Here is a 22,196-nt window from a genome sequence, read left to right on the forward strand (position 1 = left end):
CCCATCCCCCTATGTGCAACATGATGCCCAGGAGTGTAAGTCTCCCCGGCAATGTGAGACGTGACTCCCAGGAATGAGCTTGGCTTTGGCATCATGTGATTGAGAATGATTACTTGACCCAAAAGGGGAAAAGAAATAAAACAAAGTTTCAGTGGTTGAGAGATTTCAAATAGAGTTGAGAGATCATTCTGGAGGTTATTCTTAGGCCTTATGTAGATATTCCTTTCTGGTGGCTAGTGTATTTGAAAAGCAAGAAGTAGATTCCTGAAACTGTTGAACTGCAATCCAGTAGACTGGATTCTTGATGATAATTCTATAACTATTATCGCTTTTATCGTGTGACCATGAGATTGTGAAAACCTTGTGACCGAAAATAAAGACAAAAAATGAACAAATAATGGGGAGCGGGATATGGGGTATGGGATGTTTTGGGTGTTCTTTCTATTTTTTTTTCTTGGAGTAATAAAAATGTTCTAAAATTGATTGTGGTGATGAATGCACAACTGTATTATGATACTGTGAGTCTCTGATTGTATAGTTTGGATGAATTATTTGGTGTGTAAATATACCTCAATAAAACTGCAAAAATTTTGTGACATTCCAATAGTTCTTTGCGTTTTCTTGTGCTCATTTGGGGACAACCATCACTTTTTTTTTTTTCCCTCGATCCATCATTTTTCCCCTAGGCATAAGCAGAAAATAATATAGACTAGAAAAAGCTCTGGGTCCAGAGATGCCGGGGGCAGCCAGCTCTCTGTTTCTGACAAAGTGTCGATGAATCAAAACTTCTGGTTAGCACAGTAGTACCATGTATGGCAGACACAAATGACCGATTTTCAAATAATTAGAAAACAACGCAATAAAACACTCCATCATGGAGACAATTCAATCCTTGATTCAGATGGCCCTGGAGTACCTTCCGACCCTGAGGTGTACGGTCTGAATATGGTGGAAATTCAAGACGGCTGGTTAATCTGGAGCTGTCGCTAATAGGATGTCAGATAAACCAGCTCTGCAGGGACTTAACCCTGCCCTTCCGCCATTGACCTTGTCAGCCGCACCTGTGGAACTAGAAGTGTCCTTGGCGTTTCCTTCACCATGCCAACTCCTCATTACAGAGAGCTGTGTGTAGCCCATGATTCATTTCTCACCAGGCGCTCTGTGGAGCAGCAAGAGCTTTTCTTTTCTTAACTGCTCGATCCACCCAACATCTGAAAGGTTCACGGGAGAAAACTAAAGGGCAAAGAGGGCGACAGAGGAGGAATTCTCATTGGGTTATAATACAAGGATCGGACTGTCCCACCATGGGGGTCAACTATCTTGGTGACCAACAGAAAACCATATGTGGGGGCAAATGAGCGACAAGAAAATGGAGAAGAGACGAAATGGTAAACTCAAGGGGGATAAATAAGACATTAAGGAAAAGGACAAAATAGAGGAAATGAAAAGTATGCGGGAGGGTCGCCTCCGACCTGGATATTCCATTTCGCTGTGGCGCCTGGGGTTGATAGCAGGAGCCGGAGAAGGTTGAGAGGAGGGTGAGGAGCCAGTAAGAAGTGGCCTTGGGGATGGGCCCCTACTGGTCTGTGCCCTCAGGTTCTGGGGAGCAGCCATTTGGCCTCTGCTCTTCCGGCCAGGGATTAGGAGGGGAAGGAGGATTGGCAGGTGAAAGGATTTTTCACAGGTTACCGAGACCCTTCCTGAAATGCCAACTTGCAAAACTTCCTAAATTAAGCAGTTCCTAGGCCATCACTTCTCCCATGACTAATGCTGCCTCAGGCGCCCCCACCCAGAGTTCTGATGGTCTCGGATGTTGTACTTGCTCTCAATCTTGTCCCCCCCCCCCTTTGTTTTCTATTTACTTTCATTTGTTTGTTATAATCTGTCTGGATGCCTAATGGGCTGCCTTGGTGCCCAGTCGACACTTCTAATGGTTTGACTTGCCATGATTCTCAGCCCCGTCAGAAAATGTTCTATATTTTTACCAAACCCAGTGACCCTAGGCTGTCACTTATTTTTAAAATATTACTGAAACATTTCCCTCTCCAATTCTAGCTGGAGCAGATTTAGCAAGTAAAAATATAGGACACCCAGGTAAACTTGAATTTCAGATTAGTAACACAAGTTTTTTTTTAGTATAAGTATGTCCCAAATGTTGCAAGGGATGTACTTATACCAAAGACTTTACATTGTGGATCTGAAACTCAAATTTTCTGGGCATCCAGTATTTTAATCTGGCAAGCTTACCATCTGATCTCACAAGCTCTTTACGCAAACACTAACCCCCAGGCTCAGATACAATAGATATATTTAATCATATTTATTGCCTAGAAAGTATCCACATTATTTGTTCCTGGTGTACATATCTCCATCTGTTTGGATGCATCCAGTATATCTCAGAGCACTCCAAAGGAAGGCTTCCTTCTGAGTAGCATTTGGAATGTCACCACTCACAGTGGGTAGTTAACTGCAAGGTTGCATTTTGGAAGGTGGTGATAGTACTGGAGAGGACAATTTGGAATATGCACCAGCTTTGCAAGAGGCTGGTGCTGGGGTCAGGTGAGAATGGGATTTGGCACTGTTTGCACTGAACCGCGGAATTGTGGCGTTGGCCTTGGGCATGGTCCAGGGAGGTCAGTTTCCCTGAGATGGAGAAGGCGCCACCTCTACACCAGCTGACAGGTGCCGACTCTTCGAATCCTTTTTTTTAACCCTTTCCAGCTGGGAAGCTCACCACCTTACCCCCACACCCTGTGTGTAGAGCAGCTCTGCCATCAGTTCACCCTTTCAGCTCAAATCCATCATTCTCCAGCCAAGGAAAATGCAACTAAGAAAGGGAAAGGGAGTTTCCCTCAAAGCAGTCTAAACTTGCACAAAAGGAGTTGCGACCAGGTTTTCTGATCCCGAATCCAACTCCTGTCCCACTGAACTCTACTTTTTCTTTCTTGAATCCAACTCCTGTCCCACTGAACTCTGCTTTTTCTTTCCTGCCTGTTAGAAGGCCACAAACATTTGTTTCCTTTTGTTTGAATGTCAAAAAGAACATGTGCCAAAGGCTGTGATTAGGGACCTCTTGCAGGTGTGCGTGTGGGCTAAGCCAGGAGAAGCAGGGTTGGAATGACCTTCTCAGGTAATGGACATACAATTCCTGACTCTGTGTGCTCCCCACTGTCCGAGGACCTGTCAAGGAGAGACCAGTGACTGACATGAGGATTTATTTCTACCCGCGAGAGAATGGCTCATAATTCACAGCCTGCTGAGCCAGCTTCCACTGAGTCATTAAAGCCTTCTTTTTGTAGACAGCAATAAATTGTCTTATCACCAGTGCTGACATAACATGCTCCTTTTTAAGTGCACCATAATTTTTAGTTTTCAGAGAATATTCATATAGGATGGCAGAGCTCATGTGCCCCTGTATGCTGCCCTGGGGAAAATATTATTATTATTATTTTTAATTTTAAAGAAGTTGTAATTCAACTCCCAAATGTCACTGGCAGGGGTAAGCTTGACTTCTAAACAGACGTCGGAGACAGAAAGATACTTCTAGACTCTCGACGGACAGAGGGATTTGTCCTTCAGCAGAGAGGCATCCAAAGGATTAAAATAGCATCTTGAGAATGCATGGCCTCAGATGGGGCCGCGTTCTGTGAAGATGTGTCCTGTCAGACCAGAAGGCAATGGAGGAGGGATGCATTCTTGGGCTTTCCATCCCGAAGGCTGGGTTTCAGCTCCGCCCGAGGGACTCTGTCTCCCGAGTTTTCCCCCCCGACAGGAGGATCCAGGACTGTGTGGCAGATGACAGGGCCCAGGTAGCCCCTAGGTCTGAAACCAGTTTGGAAGCCATCACCTCCCTCACATGCCGCTCTGGTCTGGGTGAGTCCAGGCACCACTTTTCCCACTGCTGTCTTTTTAGAGGGTGACAGTGGGGCCTTCGTTTCCCCATGGTGCATCTCTGGGAGTGCCAGAAGCAGAGCCTGGGGCCACAGATGCTGCAAGCGGCTCCCAAGACCACAACTCCCCCAGGCCTGGGCCCTGTTTCTACTCACCTGTGCGTAGAACCGCCTGGAAAGTTCTGCCTCCCTGTCCTCCAAGACTTCTTGTGCCTTAGTCTTTATGATGGACCCCCTTTCCCTGCTACTTGCTATTGGGCAGGAAGAGACAGTGTCCTTTGTGGGATTTCTCTACTTCTCTCTGCCTTTTGTGCACCAGCCCCCTCTCATTAACAGAACCTTATCTTGCTCTCAAAACCCTGAGGGAGCTGGACACTATAGATAAGATCCTTCTTCTCTTTGAGCCTCTTGTCCATAAAACAGGAGAAAGGAATACCATCACACAGCCTGGTTTAAAAACAATCCCTCTTCTAGGTATATACCCAAAGAAACTGAAAACAGGGACTGTACCAGCTTGTACACTTGTACACCAGTGTTCATAGAAGCTTTATTCACAGAAGCCAAAAAGTGGGATAGTCCAAGTGTCCACCAGCAGGCGACTAGATAAATAAAATGTGGTCTATCCACACAGTGGAATATTACTCAGCCATAAAAAGGAATGAAGTTATGAGACATGAGGCAACCTGGATGAAGCTTGAAGACATTATGCTAAGTGAAAGGAGAAGGGCACGTGAGGACAGATGCTGTATAACTTCACTCACGTGAAATATCTAGAACAGCGAATTCTTAGAGGCAAGTGGGCTATAGGTTCCAAGGGCTGAGGGGGGCGGGGGGGAGTTGCTGCTTGGTGAGTATAGAGCATTTGTAACTTTTGGGTATTCAAGAATAATAAAAATCAAGCAAACTAGCCAAAAAGAAACACAAACATCCAGGAAAGCCTAATTAGCGCTCAATAAATATGAGTTTCTTTCTCTTTTTGAACCACCCCTTCCTCTTTTCATCCTTCCCCTTCCCCTCCCCTCGTTTTTATCTGGCAGGTGTCGGGAAGAGGCTGATTCTCTTTGGCTGCGAGGGTCCTTCTAGGTCTGGGATTGTAGAGTTAGGAGAGAGGCTGGCCTGAAGGCCTCTTCTGGGGAAGATACAAGGCTGCGCACACAGACACTTCTAGCACCATCTACGTTGACAAGCAGCAGTCAGATAGTGCCAAACCTCTGATTTATGTGGATAATCTCAGTGCCATGGGACCAAATAGGTTCCAGGCACAGTTTGGAGCACTTTATCTACACTAACACATTTATTTGAAGTGGACACTAGTACTATTCGATTCCATGCTCGGTTGGGAAAACTGAGGCTCAGATAGGTTAACTAACTTGCCCAGGGTCACACAGCCAGGAAAGGGCAGAGCTGGAATGAGAACCCAGACATGCGGCTCTAGAATTGCTGCTTTAACCCCGGTGCTACACTGCCCCTCATATTCCTGCCAGACAATCCTGTTCCATTTAGAACATCCTCTGCCTCTCCAGTGGGACAGGTCCTGAGCTGGCCCTCATGCTGTACTGCCACATGATGGGCAAATCCCCATTGAGATCAGCCTGACAACCACAGCCTCCTGGCAGTGAGCAGAACGGACCCAGCTTTCCATCTACCAAAGGTGCAGGCTGAATTAGCCTTTCTTCTTAACAGTGAGGCCCACCTGGGACCCATGATTACACTGTGCTAAAGAGGGCACATGTTGTTGCATTGTGCTGGTTGTCGACAAAACAACCAGGATGTTGTTTCACAGGATGGAGGGAGAAAGGAAAAGATTAAGGAAATTGGCCCCAATCTGGACAAAGAGAGCCAGACACAAAATTATTGGAGCCCCAGAAATGGCATGCTGTTACCAAATTTTCAGCCTTTTAAAAACGGCAATATTGAATAGCAGAAATCAGCAACGTTCCTGGAGCTCCTGCGAGTGGAAAGAGTTGGATGCGACAGCAGCGTGGCAGGACCTGCAATGGGCCAGCTACGTTTTAGATCCCACTCCAGGGAGAACAAGAATGGGGGGCTTGCTGGGAAGCAGGAGGGAAGCCGCAGATTACGTAACTCTCTTCTCTACTGCCAGCGAGCTGTGGAGGGGGAAGGGAAATCGGGATAATTTGAGCTGAGTTGTGGATTTGCTGGAGTTAAGAGTATAAATAGTGACAAGTATATAAAAAGCCTCAAGTGGATTTTTTTGAAACCCAAAATCCACAATGTAGGTCCAAGCAAGATGAAGGGAACCACTGATGTTTTACTGATGTCTAAATGTAACTCGGCATGGCACCCCCACCCCCGCCCATCCAGCTGTGTGCGGTACACGTTCCGCTGTCCTCTCCACCCCGGCCAGTGGCTGCCAAACCAAGGACTCACATCCCGACAAAGTAATAAGAGCTAGTGTTCGCTGCCAGCTTTGCTAGCTGCCAGGCACAGCCCCGGGGTGCGACAAGCCTTGCCTTACTCTGCTCTCTGCAGGAGTTACTATTGTTAGTTGCACTGGCGGTGAGGAAACTGAGGCACAGGAGGTTAAGTGGCCTGTCCATGGTCACCCAGCCGGCAAGTGGTGGGCTGGATCCCACACTAGCCCCGAGCCCACACTCCCGACTGCTGCCCCACCCTGACCGCACTGCGAGGCCCCACATTGAAGGCAAGCCTGCAGGAAGTGACGCTAAAATTAGCAGAAAATCACTGCAGTGTGGGGAAAGGAACATGAACGCCTTCATTTCTTGCTTCTGGGGCCTTGGGGACAACAACCTTCTCTCATGGTTTGGGCCCTTATTTCGCCTAATGTGGGGACTCGTCATAAAACCCTTTTGCACCCCCGTAGCCCCAGTTCAGGAAGCCCGAAGCTCATCCTGGTTCCAGAGATGTTCTCAATACACTAAAATGAAACAAATCTTCCAGTCCTTGGTCTTGAACTCCCAGAGGTTGCTGAGGGCTCCCTGATACCTCTACCTCTACCTTCACAGGATGGACGGAGAAAGGGCTGCAGGTCTTCTGCTTAGAGGGAAATCTTTGTGACCTAATGTTGGGAGAAAAAAAAACAAAAACCTGGACGGAGTAACATTTAGGCTTGTAGTTAACACTTATAGGAAAAATCCAGGGTTTTAATGGATTTTTTAAGCCCAGGGCATTGAACTCCCTTCACAGCCCTGCCAACCGATATCACACTAGCCAATCCCTTTTCTGGGGTTCTGGGAGAGGGTGCTACAGAAAAAACCTTAGATCTGGGGCTTTACCTTGTTTAAATGGGGGTGCAGTAAGGTCATTCTGTCTGAAGCCTCATTTTGCCACTGAGGAACTGGAGGCTCAGGGAACCCCAGGAGCCAAGAGCAGCTGCTGGGTCCCAACCATGGAGTGGGGATGGTGCTGGGTGCACCATCATTCAGCCCAGCCAGGCTCGAAACAAAGCCACAGGGCCAGGGGGAGCAATTCTGCCCAGGGAGAAAGAAGGCTGGGGCATGGGACAGAAGCCAGGGGGGTGGGGGTTGGGGACTTTGGTTAAGGAAGGCTCCCTGGAGGAGGGGACCTGATCCTGACTGTACCCAAGGAGAGTAGAGAAGGAATCCCCAAGAGGAAATGGGGAAAAGCCAGGGTGCAGAGGTTTGAAGGCAGCTGTTTCATATGGGAACAGCAATGGGCTGCATGCTGGTGTGGGAAAGAGCAGGAAAGATGGCATCAGCTGAAGAGGACTTTGAGAGCTGTGTTTCCATATCTGGATTGCTCCCTGAGGGCAGTGCAGACTCCCGGATGGTCTAAGCAGGGAGTGGTCGGCTCACAGGAGAGCTTGAGATTGAGTACTCTGGGGATGTGGAAGGGTATTCAGGGAGGTGGGCTGGGGCCAGAGAGGGCACCTGGGAAGTTGTCATCACAGCCCATGTGTGCATGAAGAGAGCTTGGCCAGGACAGTTGCTGAGGGGTGGGAGCAGAGGGGGCCAGCAAGAGAGGTAGGAATTAGGCTGAGATTGGGCAGTGGGGGGCCAGCAGGGTCAGAGTCCCTGAATAATGGCACCTCTGAAAATACCATCCAGAAACCTTAAGTCTGGGGTTTGGATGGGGTGGGGTGCGGAGGTTGGCAGAGGTTGCTTGGGGCTTAAGGGGCCACAGACAGTGAAGTGGAGGTGTTGGATAAAGAATGGGAACTGAAGCACGCCCTTGTGAAGACACAATCAGGCTGCAGACACAGATGTTAGAACCATCAAGGCCAGGTTGGGGATTGAACCGTGGGAATGTCTCTTCTTTGGTTTTCACTCCTCTTGGGTCTGGGTTCAAATTCTTGCCAGGCTGACAAAGTGTCATCCCTCCTGCCTCCACTCATACCACCCTCCCTTCACCGACAATGCCCCAACCCCTCTGGCTCTCCCTTAGCCTATCCACCATGCTGAGCTTCCTCCTGCCTCAGGGCCTTTGCATGTGCTGGTTTCACTCCTGGGCATTCGGCTTCCTGTATGGGAGCTGTGTAGTATAGGAGAGACTGGGCTACCCTCTGACCATCTGCTTGCTTCTCCACTCCACTATGTCAATTCCCCCAGCACCTGTGTCACCAATATCTTCATTCCATTCCCACCGTTGTAAAGTGTGTTTCTTATTTCTGTCTTCTGCCATGGATCTGACTGCTGTACCATTCATTTGACTATTTCCTGTTTATTTCTTTAAGCTAGGCTGAAAGTCACTTCTTCCAGGAAGCCCTAACCACTCAATTCAGGGCTCTTCTGGTATCTGGCAGTCTCTGCCATAAATGTGTGTGTTGGGGTGGGAGAGAACAACAGGTCATGTGGGACTTTGTGTGTAAGGGCTTTGGACTTCTCTTGGCATGAGACAGGAAGCTATGGGAGACTTTTGAGCTTAGGAATGGGTTGACGTGTCTTTTGTACTAACACGATCAATCTCGCAGCTTTGTTGTGGATTCATTAGACGGGTCCCAGGGCAGAAATAAGGATGTGATTAGGAGGCTACTGAGTCACACCAGGCAAGAGTTAAGATTGGGTTGGTCTGGGTGGAGGCAGGGGGAACACTGAGAAGTCGACGCCCCTGGATGGATTTTTTTTTTTTAATTTTTAAGTATTTTTATTGAGATGTCTTCACACATCATACAATTCATCCAAAGTATACAATCAATAAATCACAATATCATCACATAATTGTGTATTCATCACTGTAATTATTTTCAGAACATTTGCACTAATCCAGAAAAAGAAAAAAGGAAAGCCCCATACATCTCATACCCCTTACCCATCTCTCTTGCTCACCTCTAGCATTGCAATCTACCCAATTCTAAGACTTAGTCAATAGGTTGACTAAGACAGTGTAGTATTGACAGATTATGTATCGGTGGAACAAAACAAAACACCATGGATGGATTTGAAGTTAGAAGCGATGGGATTCCCTGGCAGCCTAAACACTGGTGTGGGAGGATGGATCACACCCATGACCCTAAGACAATGGAGTGAGTGATGGGAAGGAAGCTGTGTCAGGGTCCTGGGGCTGCCGTAAGAATCATCACACACTGGGTGATGCTTTAAACAACAGAATTTATTGTTTCACAATTTTTGAGTCTGAAATGAAGGTGTCAGCAGGGCCACGCTTCCTCCGAAGTAGGGTTCTGGTGATGGATTGTCCATAAACTGTGGCATAAGTCTATCTCTGCCTCTGTCACATGGCCGTCTTCTCTCTCCCCATCTGTCTCCTAAAGGCTGTGTCCAAATTTCTTCTCCTTGTAGGGACTCTAGTCATATTAGATTAGCACCTAATCCATTTTGGCCTCACCTTAACTAATAACAACTTCAAAGTTCTTATTTATAAATAAGTTCACATTCATGGGATAGGGGTTAGGCTTGAATTTATCTTTTGGGGGAATGTAATTCAATTTGTGGCATTGAACGGTGGCATTGCCATTTACCGCAATAGGGAAAACTGTGAAAAGAATAGTTTTGGGGTGGAAGGCGGAGGTGGGGAAGATGAGGATCTCAGATCCTGAGAAGAGCCTGAAGCCACCAGGTTGAGAAGGCAAGTCGGCAGCCTGGAGTTCGGAGTGAGGTCCAAGCTGCAGGAACACATTTGAGTCATCTAAAGTGATAAGAAAGAGAGCCATCCAGGGAATGAGGACAGATGGAGAAGAAAAGAGGCCCTAGAACTGGGGCTTGGGGGACTCCAAGGCTAAGAAGGAGCCTGCAAAGGAGGTGAGGAGGAGCCACCACAGAGGCAGGAGGACAGCGGATCAGATGTTCTGGAAGCCACCCAGGAACACGTTTCAAGGACAAACGGGTGCTCAGCTGGGCCAAATGCCCCAGGAAGGGCTTCTAAGATGAGGATGAAGAACTGACTCTTGGATTTGGCAACTTGGAGACTCTTGGTGACCATGACGGGGCAGCCTGATTGAAGTGGGTTTAAGAGAGAGCAGAAGAAAAATTAAGACAGTGGGAGAAGACAACTTTTTTGCATAGTTTTGTAATAAAGGAGAGAAATGGGAGGGGACCAGAGAGAGTTTTGTTTGGTTTTGAAGATGGGTAACATAACTGCATGTTTATGAGTGCATGGGGTAACTCAGCCAGAGCGAGGGTTAAATCCTGAGTAACGGGGCAGGGCTAGAGGAAATTAGAGGAGGAATGACCTTGGTTGAAACCAAGGGGGGACAGGCAGGGCCTGGGCGCAAGGTGCAGGTGGGTGGACAGGAAAGGACTCTTCTGATAGCCTCCTCTTTCTCCATAAGGAAGGGAGCAAGGTCACCAGCTGAGAGCAAGGATGGAGGTGGGTGGGTCCTGGAGTTGGAGACAGAAGAAAGGTTGAAACAGTCCTTCAGGAAAAGATGTTCAGCTTTGCAGGTGCAGTTGCAGCATGGACAGACAGTTGGAAGTGACGCAGTTTTTCCAGAAGGTTGGTAGTCAAGGCAGGAGAGACAGACAGGTAGTGTGAAGATGGCAGTAGGTGGGTTGGAAGGCTTTTTAGGATGGGGAAGATCCAGTGAATGTACAGCAGAGGAAGGAGGTGAGAAAGGAAAAGATTAAAGGGTCAGGGGTGTGGGTAATTGTCAGAGCAAAACCCTATGGAGAGTGGGATTCTTTTGGGACCAGGGACAAGGGAGAGGGGAGCTTTGGAGAGGGACAGGGAGGCCCCTTCCCTTCTCCACGTGCAGGAGGACAGAGCCTTTGGCATTGGGCATTCTGTTCTTTATTTCTTCAAGAGAAGAGAAACAGCTACAGGACAGCCCTCCGCAAGGAAGAACCTGAGCCAGCCCACCCCTCAGCCCACCCCAGGGGGACCCCATCTATGGCATCTCCACAGATCCTCGTGATACTCGTTTACTCATCTTGTACATACACATTTGCGTTTCCCAAATCATTCCTTTCTAGAAAGGAATCATTTTCCAGCTCTTGTCTCCTGCTGGTGACTGCGAAGCCCCAGTAAGTCCTTAATGTCCTCTCACTTGGTTCGACTACGTAGGCAATAGACTCTAAACCCAACTTGGAGTCAAAGGGACGGCTTCACACAGGAAATAGAGGCATGTTCTGCTGCTGGGCTTGGGTAAAATATATTGAAATACAATCCTGAGGTTCATTCAGGCTCTCCTCCGCACGGGAGTGGGGGTGGGTGGAGAGGAGTGAACGAATCTTCAGCGCCTTTAAAGCTGGCTCATGTTGTCATTTCGTTTATAGAATGGGTTTATTCTAAAGGAGAATAAACCTTCCTTTCTTCTCACCTTCTTCCTCTCTCCCTCCCCTCCTCCTTCTATTTTCCTTTCCCTCCCTCCCTCCGTTTCCCCCCCCCCCCCCTCTTTTGTAATTGCTGAGTCTGCTGTGTGCCTAACAGAGTCTATAGGAAGGTAATACAAGAGCAGTGAAGAGGAGGTGGTGGGCCCTGCTGGGTGCCCACCCATGCTACCTCCTTCTAAGGGAAACCTGGTTTTGCTCCACCTGGGGCACCAACATGCTCCAGGAATGCTTCCCTAGGAGAAAAATCCAAGGCAGATAAACACTGTCATGGTAACCCCACTCATACCCTCTGCACCCACTGGGCTTGTGGGTGGGCTTGTGACCCAGTTTTGGTCACCGGGGCCTTAGAAGAAATGGGCTGGGGGCTAGGGTGTCTCCTCACCATGAAGAGGAGAGACATGCACGAAAGGGAAGGTGGTGCCTACCCTGCCTTCCCTGGGGACTGCCTTGAGAGGATGTGCTGCTCCAAACCGTGACAGGCATCAAGGAGGATGAGAACAAAGCAATACATCGTACAACAGCGGCCCCTGGCCCTGGTATCACTGGGCTGCTGAATTAACAACCCTGCACCCACCTACCACCAAACTCCTGTTCTGGGCAATAATGTACTGTCCTTATTGTTTGTGTTCTCCCTTTAATTAAAGATTCTATTCTTTGTAGCCAAAAGTATCCTAAGTGCTACAGCAAGGAGGAAATAAATAACTGTGATTCTCTATCGCACATGGCTCTGAGCCTCTGGCAGCCAGAGCACAAAGGGAAATAAGATAAATTACAGAACTTTCATTCTTAGTCCAGAAGAGCTTCTCAGGGAATCTTAGCTGTTGTGCCCCTAAGTTCCCTGAGATACATAATTGCCAGATTTGGGATAAGTTTTCACAAGGCTTTCTTGAGACAACTGGGACCCAGCTATAACAGCAGAGACCCGACCCCAGAGGCAGACTTGGGGTGCAGTGGGGCAGCCATTCCAGCCGCTTCCCAGACCCCCCAGGAGGGAGGAAAGCTCTGTGTGTATCAGAGCACAGGTGGGAGAGATGACCCAGGGGCAAGCAGAGAGGTGCCTCCAGGTTGCAAATGCCTGAGCTGTGGGGAAGGGAAGGCCTCTGCCCCACACTGCTAGGGTTAGTTATGGGTGTGATTTGGGGGATGAGAGGAAAGAAAAAAATGAAAGAGAGAGAAGTGGATCTGACCGGGAGAACCTGTGGTTTGCAGAAATCTAGTTCTGGGTAAAGGTTTCTCTGGGATGGGGAGGAGGGGGGCAGGGATCCGCTCTTTTCTGCCCCACCCCCACCTCCTTGTCTCTGGGACATGGGGTTCGGGTTTTTTTGCTGTGTGGGATGTCTGTGTCAGCCTCTCTTCTCCCAGAGGCCAGGGGCCGTGTACGTGCGCCCACACTCAGTGGAGAGGCTGTCAGCTCTCTGGCACGTCTCTGGAACTACCACCAGTAGTCTCCCCTCTGAATACTGTGCTGCCCAAATTATCTGGGTGTCCTCCTAACAGAAATGAAGTATTTGAAATTTCAACCTAACCAAGCAGTGACTTTAGGAAGAGCCTCAGTTTTGCCAAAGGATTTACAGTAGATTTGCAGTAGAAACAGTATCTTCTTCCTCTCACAGTGTTTTCTGTGGGATGTTTTTAATGGGGCTATGTCCGCCCAAGGCTATATGTCCATGCTCTAACCGCTGGAAACTGGGGTATGACCTTATTCAGAAAGAGGGTCTTTGGAGATTTAATTAAGTTAAGGATCTCAAGATGAGATCATATTGGATTATTCAGGTGGACCCTAAATTCAGTTACAATGTCCTTATAGGAAACAGAAAAGAAAAAGACACAGAAAGGAGAGAAGGCCATGTGAAGACGGAGGCAGAGCTTGGAGTGATGTAGCCACAAGCCAAGAACCACTAGAAACCACCTGAAGGAGGCAAGGAACAGATTCCCCCACCCCAACCTCCTGGGTGTTTGAAGGGAGCATGCCCCTGCCGATACCTTAATTTCTGACTTCTGGCCTCTAAAGCTGTGAGAGAATAAACTTCGGTTGTTTTCAGCCATCAAGGTTCTGGTACTTTGGTATGGCACCTACAATTAAAAAAAGCAGATTTCGACAGCTGTTATGAGAAAAAAAAAAGCCGAAATACATTTGGGAGAGTTAAACAGGTATCTTTACTGCAGTATATCTTGAAGGCATCAATGCCATAACTCATCGAATCTAAGACAAACCCTTGATTGGAAGGCGCCCCCTTAGTTTATGTATTGCTAAGAAAGAAAAAACGCTGAAAATGGGAAGTCCTGCCAGAGACCCCTCAAAAGTGCTGAGACAATAAAAGGCTACCCTGTCAGTGTGGGGCAGGTGGGGGGAAAAGAAATAAACCCACCACAGAAAAGGACACCCTCAGTCTCGACCTTGCCCTCCTGGAGGGAGGGAGAAATACTACTTGTTGGCACCCCAGATCCTTGGCAGAAGCAAACACAAACTCTCCCTAAAAGAACTCGATTTTGGTCCAGGCCAATTGATAGTGATTGCAAAATGCCAGTTGTTAGATGCTTCCTGGTTTCAGAGATGTTAAATGTGAAAAAAAGTGCAACTTGGAGGGGATAGAAGATGGTACATTTGGTGCCTTGTGAACACTGAAGAGAGACTATGCAGCAGCACCCAGCCCACCCAGAAAGGAGCACCTGCTCCCAGCTCAGCAGCAGATACCCATATCTCCATTTAGTGAGTGCAGGGTGGGGGGCTCCAGCTGTCCAGTCGACCCCTCAGCTCCTCCACGAGGACTAGTAGCATTACTGCCAACATTTTCCAGGGGAAACTGAAGCCACTTGGCTGAGCAGTTGATTGGGGGTGGCGAAGCTGGGCTAAAGTCCTCGCTCTTCTCTAGGATGCTGAAGGTGGCACCCATCAGACATTTGCTGAAGGATGCCACCCCTGCCTACTCAATTTAGCCCATTTACCAAAAAAAAATTTTTTTTTCCCTCTTAAAGAACGTGTTACCTAAATGGTGTCGATTTCTGAGTCAAATTCTGTTTGAACACACTCCACAAGGCTATGCAAAGCCCCCTGTCCTTCACTGTTCTTGGCTGTACCAGGTACTCCTTGTCTCCAGCTGGACAACCTTGAACTTACTGCTAAGGTATCAACCATAGGCCCAGGGACAACCTAATTCAATAACATCTTCCCTGAGACTCTTCCTCCTCCTCTTTTCCGATTTGGGAAGATGTTAGTGTAAAATGTCGCATCTTTAGATTAGCATTTTCTAAAACTTGTGGGATATGGCCAGGCTCAACTCACCAGACCCCAATCCAGGGAAGCAGCAGCCCCCCACCTCAGAGCCAGGTGGCCCTCAGGGGCCAACAGGAAGGCCAGACCTTGAGTATTAAATCCTTCCGGGAGGGAAAGACTTGCAGGAAGATGAGGCAAGTTTTATTATAGATCCTATCACAATGCAAAGGGCTGGTACTCCTGTGATTGAGCTGATCCCTGTTACTGTGTAAATCAACAGGGGACCTACAGGAGGTGATTTGATTTAGGATGATCTTCTCGCTGCCGGGGCATCTCTAAGACAAATGGAAAATTTAGCCTGAAATGACCAGACCCATTAATAAAATAAATTCAGATCCCTTCAAGTAGAAATTCAGATGCATTTGAGTCTCCTCTCAGTTCAATAGGCCGAATACCCTTTATCTGCCAAATTATTATAGAAAAACCCTTATTTTCTGCTGTCAAAATCACTACTATACTGGAGGCACTCTCTTGGGTTGGCAAGGAGTGCTGCATAGTAACTTAGATTATGCACCAGTCCTCTTGAAGAGGACTCCGTACTTGAACACGTATGAAAAACAGGGCTTGGGCTGTACTGGTAGTAAGTGACAAGGAAAAGCCTCTAACCCAGGGCAGTGGGCAGGGCACCCAGTGGGGAGGTGAGGCAGAGACAGGCTGAGATGATCCTAAGCATTGCCTCTTTTCTTTCACTTTTTGTTGTGGTAACATATCTACAACTCAAAATCTCCCATTTTAACTACTTTCAAGTGTATAATCCAGTGGACTTTAATTATATTCACAATACTGTGCTACCATCACCACCACCCAATAGCCTAGTTCTTTCATCTCCTCCACACCCATTAAGCAGTAACTTATCATTCTCTACCTCTCCACTTTGCCCCAGTCCCCCGATAACTGGCAATCTACTTTCAGTCTCTAAGACTTTGTTTATCCTAGGTATTTTAACAAAGTGAGATCACAGACAATATTTTTCCTTTTGTGGCTGGTTGAGTTCACGCAACATGGTGTCTTCAGGCTTCATTCATGTAATCGTCTGGATTGGAACTTCATTCCTTCCTATGGTTGGGGAATACTCCATTGGGTGTATATGCCACATTTTGTTCATCCATTCATTGGTTGGTGGACACGAGTTGTTTCCACCTTCTGGCTACCATGAATAATGCTGCTACGAACATGAGGGTACAAATATCTGTTCGAGGTCCTGCTTTCAGTTCTTTTGGTATCTTGGCACAGTTTCTGCCCTACGGCTGTGTGGCCTCGCTGAGCAAGGGCAGATGAGCTCAGGCTCCCTGCAGGAGGGGGATAAGAGGCCTGCATTCTGCAGTGTGGGGTGGGCCTGAGGTACCTGCAACAGGTAGCTGACCCCACCAGGACAGGGTGAGGTGTACATGTCATATCTAACGCAGAAATGGGAAGGTCATCTGGGAAGTCACTCCCAGGGTGCCAAGAGGGCCCCCTGGTGGGGGAGAACTTGTGAGCATGGATTTAGCCTGCCTGGGTTGGGCCTCCCAACCTGCCTGCCATTCTCCCACCTCCATTAGGGGTGACTCATACCTGCAGAAAGGATGAATCATGTGGGTTATGAAATCAAAGGCTTCCCGAGAAGAAGGCTGGAAAGGACCTCAGAAGGGCATCTCCCCAGACCCTGCCCTCCCCCTACCTCTCTTGGCCCCTCACTCCCCATCTCCATCTGCCAAGCTACAGACTCAAGAAATTGAGTTCTGCAGAGGGCCCCAAACAAAGCAATTGCTCTTGGAGATGAAGCATAAGATAAGCAAAGCCTTTCTTCCCACCTCAATGCCTTCTAGGCCTTTCTTCTCTCCTATATGAATCAGGCCACAGGGGGCAGGTTGACACCAAGGGATTCCTGGGAGCAATGGGGGAAGAGTCCAGGCAGAAATTCTCACCTCTTACTCTCTGCTTGTTCATGGTATGAACATTTCCACAGTTCCCCAGGTGCTCCACATTATTATCGGATTCAGGCTGCTCCAGGGAGTGGGGGCAAGGATGATTCAATTCACTTTTCCACTGACTAGGCCCAGTGCAGCAGGTGTTTACTAAATGTAGTGACAGTCATCTGAGTTTGCACTATGGGGCAGGCTCTGGATTCATAAAAACAAAGATTTACTGAGCACTGGCTGTATGCCAAGAGCGTTTCAAAGTAGCAGTATGGGGTAGATACTGTCACCCCCGTTTTACAGGTGGAGCACTGGTGCACACACCTAGCCTGGGGATTCACCTGCCCACTCTGACTTGGTGGGAGGAGGGGGCTGCATCCTTCAAACTGATCTACCAAAGCCTCTGACCGGTGCTCAACACTTCCCTCCCGGCGGGCCAAGGACTCCGGGGGAGTCGCGGCCCAGGGCTTCCCCCCACCCCCCCTACCCCCACCCCCGAACCCAGAACCCTTCCGAGGCCACCGTCGCACCCTGAGGCGAGGACCACCGCCGGGCCTTTCCAACTCGACCTCGGTGGGTGCGGGCGGTCGCGAGGAGGCCCGACCCAGGAAAGCCGTCCCCACTCCCCCTCCCCATCCCCAAGTAGCCAGGGGAACAGGGACTCACCTGAGATGCACTCCAGGGCCCTCTCCGCTGGGGGCGGAACTGCGCGGGGCCGAGGCCCGCCGCTGGGGGCCGTCCCGGCCGCTCTTGGTCTGCAGAGCCGCCAAGTCTGAGAAGTTCCCGGGTGGCGGGGCGGGTCGCGGTCTCCGGCGCCCGCCACACGAGCGTGGTCGGGAGCGACCTCCGGGACAGCGCGGGCGGGAACGCGCCGCGGCCGCCTCCGCCCTCCCTCGCTCCCGCCCGCGGCGGTGGCGGCGGCGGCGGCGGCAGTGGCGGCGGCGGCGCTTCCCGGCGCGGAGCGGCTTTAAAAGGCGGCACCCCACCCCCCCGGCGCACTCGCCGCTCGGCGCCGCGCGAGCCTGCCGCTGCCATGCCTCGGCGCGTGCCGCCTGCGCCCGGACCCCGGCCGTCGCCCCGGGCCGCCGCCGCCGCCGCCGCCACGGCCAAGGCCGCCGCGGGGGGCGCGCAGGGGGCCGACGGGCCCCGGCCCCGGCCGCTCGCGCCGCGCCCGGGTTACTGGCTGCTGCTGCTCGCGCTGCCCGCCGCCTGCGCCGCGCTGCCGCGCTCCGTCTACACCAACCACTGGGCAGTGCAAGTGCTCGGCGGCCCGGCCGCGGCTGACCGCGTGGCCGCGGCGCACGGCTACCTCAACTTGGGCCAGGTGAGTGCGGCCGCCCCGCGCCGCCGAAAACTTTCGCGGGCGCGGCGGGCGTGGCGCGAGGGGGCGCCCGGGTAGCTTGCCCGGAGGACGGCCGAACGTGGGAAGGGGTCCCCCGCGTCCAAGGGAGTAAAGCGGGGTGAAGCCGAGGCGCCCTGTGGGGGTCGTCACGGGAGGGCGGCACGCGGGACGCTAGGCGGGGACACTGTGACCCGCGTGGGCGCCCCTGCAGGCCCCGCGCGCTGGAGGCGGCTCCCCGGGGCGGTGCGACCAGCTCTGGTGCTGGGAAGGGTGACCCCCCGGGGCCGGCGGGAGACACCTGCCTGGCGGGCTGGCAGTGGAGAGCTGGTCTGGGGCGCCGCTCTCTGCTCCCGGGCACTGTCCTTAGTGTCCCCACCCAACCCTGCTCTCGCCGTGGCCTCCGAGCCTGGGCCGCTCTGCCCTCGACGGGACGGCACGGGATTCCCGACCCTCTGAAGGCGCCGGGGGTGGAGGGGGCCTCACTCGGTGACATGCGCGTGACCGGGTGTCTCTGGCTGCGGCTCCACCGGGACCCGGACCCGGCCGCCGCATCCCACGGCTGGAGGCGGGGGGATCTTAAGTTAAAAATGCCTCTGGGCAGGAAGGGAGGCTCTTTGTTTCGGGGGTCCTGCCGCGAAGGGCAGCTCTCTGCAAACGAGCTGTGTAACCTTAGGACGCCACTTCCATCTCTGAACCCCCGCGTGCTTCTCTGTCGCGAGAGAGTCGCGTACGGTTGTTAATAAGATCCAATGAATCCGGGTAGGAAAGTGCCGGTGCGGGGTCTGGCCCACCGCGCGCAGATTGTCGGCGGAACCCAGAGCCCTCCCGCGGCCTCGGCGTCACTGCGGTCGGTAGGTGTCTCTTAGCAGAAGAGGCTAATCCCTGGCACGAGGGTCCTTTTCTCCTGCCCCTAACCCCGTCGCGCGCCGAGAGTTGGGGATGGGTTGAGGAGGGGTCTCGGCAGGCTGCTGTGTGCGGTGTCACCCACGGTAAAGTTAACAAATCTCCGCAAACCACACAGGGAAGCACTGCCTCATAACTCAAACCCTAGTGCCAGGCAGTTGTAAATTTAGTTTTGACATTATCCGTGACAGAAGCCGGTGAAGTGTGATGTGGCTCTAATCTAAGTGACATTTCTTCTGCATCCAAAGTCCATAAGTCTGATGTTGATGGGGCTGATGTGAGTTGAGTGGCCTTCTGGAAAAGTAGATTCCGCTGTGTGAATGACAGATACTTCACAGGCTGGCCAGGGTTTATCTGAAGGGACATAGTCCCACCTTCCCCATGTCTTTGTTTTTTTAAAAAATATTTTGACCGCTCAGGTCTCTTTACACATCCTGTGATTGAAGATTGTGCCTTTGGGTAACAGGGACTGCGTTTCTTTCTGTAGCTCCTAAATCTTCCTGGCTGATTGTTCTGAGTGACCAATGTGCCCCTCGGGGCTCCACCCCACTCATTGCTCCCCCAGTTTGCTCACCCCAGCTCCTGCCACCCTTGGCTGCTCTGCCCAGGTGGCCCAGCAATTTGTCTTCAGCTAAAAGTGACTCTTGAACCGCTGGCAAATTACAAAGAGCCTGGGCTTCTGGCTTCTATAATTAAACCAGTAGAGGGGGAACTGAAGTTGAGCTGTGTACCCCTGGATGCAGCTAGAGAAGGAAGCAGAGAAGTGCATTGAATTTCCCTCCTCACCATTGCTGTCCGCGAGCATCACAAATACCCCATCCCTGGCAATGCATGTGGGGGAGAAGGTCTTACCCTGTATGCACCCCTGTTCTCTCGTGGACATGATGGGGAAGGGGGTGCTGGTCTCACAAAGTCCCCCGACTCTGTTGGGTGCAGCCAGTTAGGTCACCCAGTTTGGTGGGCGCACCTCATGCTGGGGTCATGCTGTGGAGATACTGACCACCTGAGGGAAGGGGCTGTTGGGAATAGGAGCCATCTGGAAGGTAGAAAGGTGCTCCTGGGTGAGATTACTCAAGGAGAACCTATTAATCCCTGTTCCAAACCTGCAGAACCCTTTCCTCCCTGTCTAAGTGCACTGCTAATGTGGAAAAGGCCCGGAGCATTCCAGCCTCTACCCACTCAGTAAGAACGCTTTAAAATCCTTATTTGCCTTTTAGCCAGGAGAATTTGTGACTCATAAATAAGACGTAGATGTTATTAGCTTTGATTTATAGATGAGTAAACTGAGGTGAAGCAAGGAAAGGAAGCGGCTCACATTCAACCAGCAAGCCCGTGTCACCACTGACAATTAGGTTCTCTGCTCTTTGTCTCCTACTGTCTTCCCCGGGTTGATTTCCCTTGTGTGACTTCCCAAATGGGCAATTAGTGCTATACTCTGTACCTGCCCTGACTCATAGCCTTGGCTTTCTCGTGGATCCTGTTGTGCTCCAAGTTCTCACTTGATTATTTTACTTTCTTCTGTCAACCGGGAACCTGATTAAGTTTATTTTTCCTGGTCCAAAGGTAAGGGAGACTGGTTGTTCCCCTTTCTTGAATCGTGGATCCCTTTGAGAGCCTGATGAAGGCTCCGAGTGGGTCCTCTCCACTGAAAAATATGTACTGTCAGGAGCAAGACAAACTCACCTCTTTTTGCGTTTCTATTCATCATTATACTGGAGGTCCCAGCTAATGCAACAAGATGAAATAAAAAAGAAGAATAAAGATTTGGAAGAATCAAAATTGTCTTTATGGATAGATGACATAACTACCTATGTGGATAATCCAAGATAAGCTAGAGACTAAATATTGGAACTGAAAAGAGAGTTGAGCAGGTTGTTTTATCAACAATAGCTACCTATAGAACAGCAACATTTGAGTAGATAAAAGAAATTATAATTTACACTAGCATAAAAACTGTAAGATACTTAGAAGTAAATCTGAAAATATTAGATAAGAATTTTATGGGGAAAATTACAAAACATTTTTTAAAAGATTGAAAAAATGAAATCTAAGAGGAGATTGTTGAAACTTAAGGCAACAGTCAGATATCATTTCATACCTATCAGACTGGCACATGTGGGAAAGTGTTCATTAACATCAAGCATTGGTAAGAACTTAGGTCAATGTAGGTAAATGCTGCTGCAGAAATTGGTATAAATACTTTGGAGGGCAGTTTGGCAATATCTTGTAAGGTTGAATTGTACCAGCAAGTACGTGTCTGGGGCTATTCTTGAAAGAAACTCTTGCAAGTAGGCACAAGAGATGTGTATAGAAATGTCCATAGGGGCTTTTTTTTTTTTAATGAATGAAGAAATGGCCTAATATCCATCAATAGAAGAATGGAGAATTAAATAAAAATAATCGCACTATTGGAATATATGGGACTACCACACAGTGGTTAAAATGAATAAACTATATCAATAGATTCCTTTTTTTTTTTTTGATATGCTGTATGGTGGGGTCACATTTCGTTATTTTTCCATGTGAGTATCCCATTATTGCAGCACCATTTGTTCAGTTTTTGTTTGTTTGTTTTGTGTGGGTTTTTTTTTTTTTGGCGTGTGTGTGGTGGGGGGGAGTGCATGGAATGGGAATTGAACCCGGGTCTTCCACATGGCAGGCAAGAATTCTACCACTGACCTGCCCTTGCACCCCATATATATATATATTCTTTTTTATGAATAAACACACACGTATATGTATCAGCATAGATTAAACCCCAAAGTAAAAAAGGCAAGTTGCAGGTGTACAATATGATAGTATTTAGGTAGCTTTAAAAAGCACACAGAAGACTACTACATTGGTGATGAGTGCTTACACATACAGTGGAAGTATAGAGAATGGGCTGGAAGGATACACATCAAATTCTAGTTAGCAGTAGTCTCTTAAGAAAGGAGGGAGAGAAAAACCGGGGAGAGGATTTCAAACTTGTTCCCTAATATTCTAATTCATATTACACACACATACATGTAAATATAACATATATAAACTAAATACAAAATTGTGTTTAGGCATTGCCTTAGATTCCTAGGGCTGCCATAACCAAGTACTAACAACTGGGTAACTTAATATAAATTTATTCTCCCAAGTTCCAGAGGCCAGAAGTCTGAAATCAAGGTGTCA

At 49.5% G+C, this 22,196-nt stretch overlaps 1 protein-coding gene and 1 long non-coding RNA gene across 2 annotated transcripts in view; one reads left to right on the plus strand and one right to left on the minus strand.

Moving 5' to 3' along the window:
- Positions 1–9,047: 9,047 nt before the first annotated feature.
- On the minus strand, positions 9,048–17,635 carry LOC143652418 (uncharacterized). The gene is made up of 4 exons (XR_013160647.1): positions 17,456–17,635; positions 16,799–16,993; positions 13,601–13,690; positions 9,048–9,974 (listed from the first exon to the last, which is right to left on the minus strand). It is a non-coding gene; the product is annotated as an uncharacterized LOC143652418 (long non-coding RNA).
- Positions 17,636–17,822: 187 nt separating this feature from the next.
- Positions 17,823–22,196, plus strand: part of PCSK6 (proprotein convertase subtilisin/kexin type 6) — a 195,625-nt gene continuing 191,251 nt past the window's right edge. The window contains exon 1 of the mRNA XM_077124015.1: positions 17,823–18,113. Within this exon, the coding sequence (XP_076980130.1) occupies positions 17,823–18,113 (291 nt within the window). The remainder of the gene's footprint in view (positions 18,114–22,196) is intronic.

Source organism: Tamandua tetradactyla, chromosome 12 (genome assembly GCF_023851605.1).
Source record: "Tamandua tetradactyla isolate mTamTet1 chromosome 12, mTamTet1.pri, whole genome shotgun sequence".
Lineage (NCBI taxonomy): Eukaryota > Metazoa > Chordata > Mammalia > Pilosa > Myrmecophagidae > Tamandua > Tamandua tetradactyla.